Here is an 8,282-nt window from a genome sequence, read left to right as displayed (position 1 = left end):
GAGGGTGAGAAAACCTGGATTTGTGCTGGAAATGGCCCAACTTGATGATCACTTTAGATAAGCTATTACCAGCAGGACAGTGGGGTGGGAGGAGGTATTGATTCATGATCTCTGTGTGTATATAAAGTCTGCTGCAGTTTCCACGGTATGCATCCGATGAAGTGAGCTGTAGCTCACGAAAGCTCATGCTCAGATAAATTGGTTAGTCTCTAAGGTGCCACAAGTACTCCTTTTCTTTTTTCAAAACACAGAGAATCCCTCCAGGCAAAACCTTAAGTTACAAAAAAGACACAGACAGAAATAGTCATTCTATTCAGCACAGTTCTTTTCTCAGCCATTTAAAGAAATCATAATCTAACACATACCTAGCTAGATTACTTACTAAAAGTTCTAAGACTCCATTACTGTTCTATTCCCAGCAAAAGCAGCATATAGACAGACACAGACCCTTTGTTTCTCTCCCTCCTCCCAGCTTTTGAAAGTATCTTGTCTCCTCATTGGTCATTTTGGTCACGTGCCAGCGAGGTTACCTTTAGCTTCTTAACCCTTTACAGGTGAGAGGATTTTTCCTCTGCCCAGGAGGGATTTTAAAGGGGTTTACCCTTCCCCTTATATTTATGACACAAGATCCTGTTGGTATCATTTTTATTAGTGTACCATGATCTGCTAGGCCACTCCAATCCTTGACTCTAGGAGCCAGCCTTACCCTGCTCTGCCGCGAGAACCCCCACTCCTGGGTGTTCACACACAGCCTCTGGCATGTAAGCTGCTCCCAGCTACTTGCAAGCGAATGACACTCGCCAATATCTCCGGTCCCAGGAACAACCCTATGAACCTCCGTCTTTCAATGTCCAGTTATGCCCACTGGATGCTGCAAGATTATATTAATTCATCAATTTAACAAAGAAATCAATATGTACCAGGCTTGTTCTCCCAAGGGGAGTCTCTGTCTCCCAAGGGGAGTGCAAACCAAATGCACTGCTTCAGGTAGAATAAACAAACAGATTTATTAACTATAAAGGTAGATTTAAGTGATTACAAGTCAAAGCATAACAAATAAGATTTGGTCACATGAAATAAAAGCAAAACACATTCTAAGCTGATCTTAACACTTTAAATGTCCTTTCAAACTTAGATGCTTCTCACCAGAGGTTGGCTCTTCAGCCAGGCTCTCCCCTTTGATCAGTGGTTCAGTCGCTTGGTGGTGGTGGTGTCTGTAGATGTAGGTGAAAGAGAGAGAGCATGGCAAAATGTCTCTCCCTTTTATCATGTCCTTTCTTTCCTCTTGGCTTTGCCCCCAGCCCCACCCTTCAGAGTCAGGTGAGCATTACCTCATCACAGTCCCAAACTGCCCAAAGGAAGGGGGTGACTCCCTGGAAGGTCTAACAGATTCTTTTGTTGCTGCCTAAGCCAGTGTCCATTGTTCCTGTGAAGCTGGGCTGGGTTTGTCCTATCCATGCCCTGACGAGGTGTAAACTACCTCTCTGTTCTTGGAGAGTTTTTGCATGGGCTTGCTGTAAGCCATGAGGATACATTTTTTCAGCCTCATAACTATATACATGAAATTATAACCTATAACATTACTATAACATTTCTATAATCACCATGCTCGGTGCATTATGAGCCTTCCGAAGACACCAAACATGACAAACTTTGCATTGGATACCACATAATCATTTTATAAAGATGAACATGGAGGTGTAGGGTGTTCCCCCAAGGTACAGAGCATCATGGGGGAGGGAGGGGAGGTTGTTTCCTTGGTTGTTTTTTGTTTTAAGTTTAAAGCCAAACAGAAATAGAAAAGTTGGGAATCATGAAAGGGTTATTTAAAAGGGACTAACACTGCTAAGGTAAAAAAAACTGAAGCGTAAAGGCTGTAAAAAGAAGTCAATTATATTGGGATGATAGCTGGCAGAGCTCAATAAAGATGTAATTCAGATTGAAATTGAAAACAATTAACTGGAGTTTGACTTTCATTTAACATAAAACAAATATTTATGAATATGATAAAATTGTAAAATTATTTGCTTTGGAGGTGCACTCAACTGGTGCTTCTCCACTTTATTTTATGGGAGCAAGTATCATACCCTTAGTTAAATAAAAAGGAACTAAATACCCTGTTAATTCAGAGAACCAGTGGAGGGAAAACAATACTGCATTCAGTAAACATTCTTTTCAATATTACAGATAATAGAAGTCACAATCAAGCGAAAAAAATGCTGCAGTTAACAGACGAATGTAACAAAAATGGATGAGCTACAGAAGAATATTATGAATAGTCCTACTAGTGAACATGCAATACAGGCATGATTCCAGAACTATCACACTGTAAAACCACCTCTCAGGGCTTGCCAAATAGCTACTTAATTTTTAAAAAGATATTTAAAAGAAAATTTGCCACACCGATACTGGCACTAAATCAGAGATACATTAGGTTTTTTTCCAGTTTGTTTTCCTCTCTCCCTCCTTCTCCTGAGATAAGCAAAATCATCATTTTTTCTAAAAGGAGGAGAAATCCAGCAGGATCTAAATCCTGTTGCCCACGTCTGTTACTACTGAATAATGAATAAGAACAATTGTACATAATACAAGCCAGGAACCTGGATCTTGCCTTTATATCCTCTGTGGATGGAGAGTTACATTTCAAGTACAGCTGGGGATGCTTTGATTGATGTAGAGAAAATTCCCAGGTGATGTTGTCAGGGTTCCCTCCCCACTCTGATCTCTGGGGTACAGATGTGGGGACCTGCATGAAAGATCCCCTAAGCTTATTTCTACCAGCTTAGGTTAAAACTTCCCCAAGGCACAAATCCCTTCTTGTCCTTGGACAGTATTCGCTGCCACCACCAAGTGAGTTAGACAAAGATTCAAGGAAAAGAACTACTTGGAGTTTCTGTTCCCCAAAATATTCCCCCCAAACCCCTTCACCCCCTTTCCTGGGGAGGCTTGAGAATAATATCCTCACCAATTGATACAGGTGAGCACAGACCAAATCCCTGGGTTTTTAGGACACTAAAACCAATCAGATTCTTAAAAAAATCAGAACTTTATTATAAAGAAAAAAAGAGTAAAAGAAGCACCTCTGTAAAATCAGGATGGAAGGTAATTTTACAGGGCAATCAGATTCAAAACACAGAGGAGTCCCCTCTAGGCAAAACTTTAAAGTTACAAAAAAACAGGGATAAACCTCCCTCTAAGCATAGGGATAATTCACAAGCTAAATCAAAAGATACTCTAACGCATTTCCCTGCTATTACTTACTATTCCTGTAATTTTAGATGTATCATTCAGAAGGAGCTGGATTACTTCCTTGGTCTCTCTCTTTGTCTCGGAAGGAACACACACAGAGCACAAAAACAAAGCTTTGCTCCCGCCCCCAGATTTGAAAGTATCTTCTTTCTCCATTGGTCCTTCTGGTCAGGTGCCAACTAGGTTAATTGAACTGATTAACCACTTACAGGTAAGGGGATTCTGTACCTCTGGCCAAGAGGGATTTTATATTACTGCATACATAAAGGTTGTTACCCTTCCTTTTATATTTAGACAGATGTAAAGCTGGTGGTTCCTTCACTCCTGGGAAGAAATGAACTGAGATGGAAAGCAGTCCACTCAGGCAATTCTCACACAGCAGAATGATCCCAAGGGGAACACTCCATATGGAGTGATTTAGAACAGCCCTTAAGCTGCTAAAAATTATGAAGGGGAACATTTTGTCCTCCAGCTAACTCCAGAATTGAGAAAGCTTAAAGCCACATTTCCCCCAAACCTCTGTGGGTTGGCTGGACCCAAGTATCTGGTCCTATGATTTAAGCATCAGAATATATATTACCTTGGATAATATAGCAGTCATGCTTTGTTTTGGCACCATCAACAGCAATGCTGAAAGAGGTTATTACACATTTTTAATGTGACTATGTTTGAAGTGATGCTTGTGCAGCATCTTCACTCAAAGAGGAAAAGGGACCGGGGCAAGTTAGGTGTGGCTACCTGTTGGCTGTGTTAATCAGTAATGATTGCAGGGAATATTTTTATAAGTATATATTCTGGCTCTCATGCAGGAGTTAAAACAAATATACACTCATCAGATGTAAACATCTGCAAAACTACTTCAAACCTCTTCATCCTACTTCAAAATCCTTCTTGAAACTCTTATTTACCATGAAGCCTACAAAGAATGGCTAGGTTATGGATGTGCTGAGATCACAACCTATCATGCTGACAAGTGAATTCTCATGGTTTCCTTGTACTCCCACCTCAGTCTGTCTGCATCCTCTGTGCCTTGTCTTATATGTAGATTGTCAGCTTTTTGGGGTAGGGACTGTCTTTTTGTTTTCTGTTTGTATAGGACCCAGCACACTGGCATCCCGGTCCATGACTGAAACTCCAAGGCACAACGGTAATGCAAATAGTAAAAAATAATAATATGGGCATTATGCAGAGGAGTCCTATGGCTCATCGGCCTTTTGTTATTTCAGCAGAGTCATTGTCACATTTAAAAAGGTTGAATAACTAAACAAAAGGAATGTATTTTGAGAAAAGTGAACAAGTAATTAGAATAGACTTGTCAACAATATCACACAGATGGAGGCACTCACACAAAAATGCCACCCTTAGCATGTAATAAGAATCTGGGACTGAGAAGCAAGTGTGTGCTTGTGAGAATAGGGGCTCGGAACTGACAAATGTATTCATTTGTTTACCCAGTTCAAATAAAAATGCTTATAAACCATAATCAAAAGGAGAAGACAAAACAGTTGAAAACTGATTATATAAAAATAGCGTCATGGGGTCTTATGTCTGTTTCTCCCTATTTCCATACTAATTTGCTGAGTTTACAAATAAATTAACCTACCAAGTCTTCTTAAATACCTCTGATAGCTAGTGCCTAGGCCAGTGGCCGGGAAGAGGAGTGATGATATTACCAGAGCAAAAAGAGAGGGAAATCATTAACTGTTCTGACTTTTTTCTTTTCTCTCTAAATATGTTTACCTAACTGCCTTGGTTCTACGATCAACTGTAATTATTGAGCAAGTGAAAGAGGATTCACTCTAAGGTACAAGCCGCCATACAGTTATGTTTCCATCATACTACAAAGAATCAAAAATTCATAAAAAAAAATGAGTTTGAAGGTCACTATATGATCCAGCTTTTAAAAGAGTTAAAAAGTGGCCTATCAATAACTGTAACAAATTTTAACCCAGAACACCAAAATCTCCCTCATGTTCTAGGTAAGTGGGACAAGTCTATTTTTAAAAAGGGTTTAGGTCTGCTTTAATTTTGCTTGGGTAAACTGCTAATTCTGAAAGACTACCAGCTGTATACAATGTCTTTAGGAATCACTTTTGCCAGTATCAGTTAGCACATAGTTAAATTACAGTGAGGCACTCTACTTCTGTTGGGCAAATTTGCATCTGGATTGTGAGATGCGGATGAAGATAGTGGAAGAAACAGACCTTTCATTTACACCTCTGCTCTCATATAATGTTATTTTCTTTTATATAGTTGAAATATATTATAAACATCAAAATATGAATGCTAATATCTATTTTATCATAATTAAACAAAATATAGGATTACAGTGTTTAATATACAATATATAGATATTACAGAGAGAACTGAAATTTTTATATATATATTTAAAAATAAAACATTGACAAAGTTAAAAAATCTGCCCTTGTTGTAGGATCAACTGTAGTTTTGTGCAAGTGACAGAGGATTACTCCCAGTCTTCCAGTACTATAAAAGATCTTCTACAAAGTGCTCACAAGAATAAAGAAATCATTTTTGCAGTTCATATTCTAGTCAGGGAAGATTCACAAACATTTCACATTATTTATACAGATCTAATCTATATTATATCAGAGGTATAGAATTGTATTTGCAATATCAAAACAATAAAATAGGGCAATAGAAACCCTAAGTTACAAAAGAAACTAGCAATAAGCAAAAGATCCATACATGTTCTATATATACTGGATTTTTTAAATATATTTTAGAAAAAGAGCACAAAGCCGTGTGAAACTTTTCTATGTAAGCACGTTTTAAGCCCAACAATAGATTCTACTGCCACACTCCTGCTCGCTGGTTCTTATTCCCAGTTTGTTCAAAAAACATGAAATCCTAAACAGCAAAGAAAATGAACATAGAATTAGATAGTTCTAAGAGGCCAGGTATGTAGATCAGAGTCATCTTAATGCTTTTAGAGATTATTCTGAGAACTAAAACTTCATGGGGGTTTTAAATTCTATTTTGCAGAAAATACAAAATAATGCTCTCTTCCCCTTGGGTCATTTGATACAATCTTCAAAGTTTACTTTCCTAAGAACACATGCTGTGTCAGTGATAAAAGTACGAATAAGGATTTCTGAACAAACATAGTTGCTGTGTGCCAAATAAAAGTAGCCAAACATAAAAAAGTTTATTTTTAGTTTACCATTTAAAAAGTGAAAATTGACGATTTTTTTGTACTAAGAATAGGAAAAACGATCTGAGCTTACCTGAAAGTGTACTTTTTTTTTAGGTAATATCCATATATCTGTTATTTACATACTCCAGCCTGCTTGCAGGTTGGGAACAGAGCCAGACCTGTCAGTCATTAGCGGAGCTGGGGGAGGTGGGGACGGGAATGCCCCACCTCTTAATTTCTTTCTTGTTGAGACAACTTTTACACAAGCATAATTCCATCTTTCTTTCCTAAATTACAGATGCTTTAATTATATTCTCCGTGTGGTGGTGGTGAGTTTCTCCTGGTAACAAGGTGTGTAGAGAGCCAGGCAGCCTAGTTGTTGGAGCGCCTGATGTCCGGCCCCTTATTTCCTTGGTTAAGGTGCCTCAGTCTTTCAGGCAGTGGGGCTAGGAGGACCTGGGCACCCCCATTTCCACCGAGTCCCAGCCCAGGGCCCTGTGTGAGCGGACCACTGAACAGGGGGTTCTTTGAGGAGGGATTCTAAATCCACTGCTCTGGGCTACTTCCTACCAGAGTCCATTTAGTTTGGGGCATGGCCCCTATAGTCCAATATGCTAGGGTGGCTTGCCGCCCAGGTCGCCCTCTTGTGGATCTTGGGTGGTGCCCTACTGCAGTTCCAAGCTCTTTCAAGAGGAGCAGCCATCAATTTGGTACTGCCAAACTCCACAATGTCTCTGGGTTGCAGTCAGACAGATACTTCAGTTGCCATTACAGTTACTAAAGGCTCCTAGGTCTCCTCCGCTGTCTCTCTTGGCTGGGAGTCAGAACATGCTCCCTGTTGGCTGCCTTGGCCGGCAGGCTACTGCTCCTTCCTGTCTTTGCCAGTCAGCCCTGAACTAGGCTAGACTCTCCTTTTTTACCCGCTCCAGGCCTGGCATTAGCTGCAGGTATAATAGGGTAGGGCTAGCAGGGCTCAAAGGTTCTTCTTAGCTCCTGCTGTGCTGGCAGGCAGTTTCTCTGCATTATCACACATTCCCCCATCCCCATAACCTCATCTGGAATCTGACCTCCCCAATCTGGTCTCCTCCACCTTGTGAAAAGAAGTCAGCATTCAGGTGTGCTTTGCTAGCCTGGTGTTGGATGTAGAAAGAAAAGGGCTGGAAGGACAGGTACTAACGCATAATTCAGGAATATTATCCTTCATGGCCTGTAGTCATTGGAGAGGGGAATGGTCAGCGACTAGCATGATGTGAGCACCCCGAAGGTAGTAGCAGAGCTAGTTGATAGCCCATTTTACTGCTAATGCTTCCTTTCCAATCATGGAGTAAGCCCTCTCTCTTGGGAACTGCTTCCAGCAGATATATAGGATGGGGTGCTCATCACCTTCCATTACTTGGGATAAAATGGTCCCTATGCCCACGCCCGAAGAATTGGTCTGCAGCAGGAATAACTTGGTGAAGTCAAGGCTGTAGAAGACGGGTTTTCAGCAGAGCTGGGCTTTCAGGGTTTGAGAAGCCTCCTCACAACCTTTGGTTCTTCTTTGGACTACCATTCTTGAGAAGATCGGTAAGAGGGGCCACAATGGTTGAGAACTCAGGAATAAAATCAGTGGTATCAGCCAGTCCTAAAAGACGGCACACCTGTTTCCTTGAGGAAGGCATAGGGCATGTCTGGAGGGCTTGGATCTTATTGACCAAGGGTTGCACTTTGCCTTTTCCTAAAGTGTATGAAAGGTAGGTTGTTTCATCCTTGCCCAGGTGACATTTCCTTCTTTACTACAATCCAAGAACGATCTAAAGCAAAAGGGAAGGAGGGTGGGTAGTGAAATACATATAGGGATCTCACATCATGAAGAACCTCTCTTTGTCTTTGAGTG

The 8,282-nt window shown here is 40.5% G+C and overlaps 1 protein-coding gene across 2 annotated transcripts in view; it reads right to left on the bottom strand.

Moving 5' to 3' along the window:
* Positions 1-988: 988 nt before the first annotated feature.
* LOC125642555 (phospholipid scramblase 1) overlaps positions 989-8,282 on the bottom strand; it is a 53,296-nt gene continuing 46,002 nt past the window's right edge. For both annotated transcript variants that reach the window (XM_075132193.1, XM_048864131.2), the window contains one exon: positions 989-6,120. In XM_075132193.1, coding sequence (XP_074988294.1) covers positions 6,061-6,120 — 60 coding nt within the window. In that variant the 3' untranslated portion in view covers positions 989-6,060. The remainder of the gene's footprint in view (positions 6,121-8,282) is intronic.

The sequence above is a fragment of the Caretta caretta genome, chromosome 9 (assembly GCF_965140235.1).
Source record: "Caretta caretta isolate rCarCar2 chromosome 9, rCarCar1.hap1, whole genome shotgun sequence".
In the NCBI taxonomy this organism is placed as follows: Eukaryota; Metazoa; Chordata; order Testudines; family Cheloniidae; genus Caretta; species Caretta caretta.
Note: the sequence above shows the minus strand (reverse complement) of the source record. Positions and strands in the feature narration are given on the sequence as shown.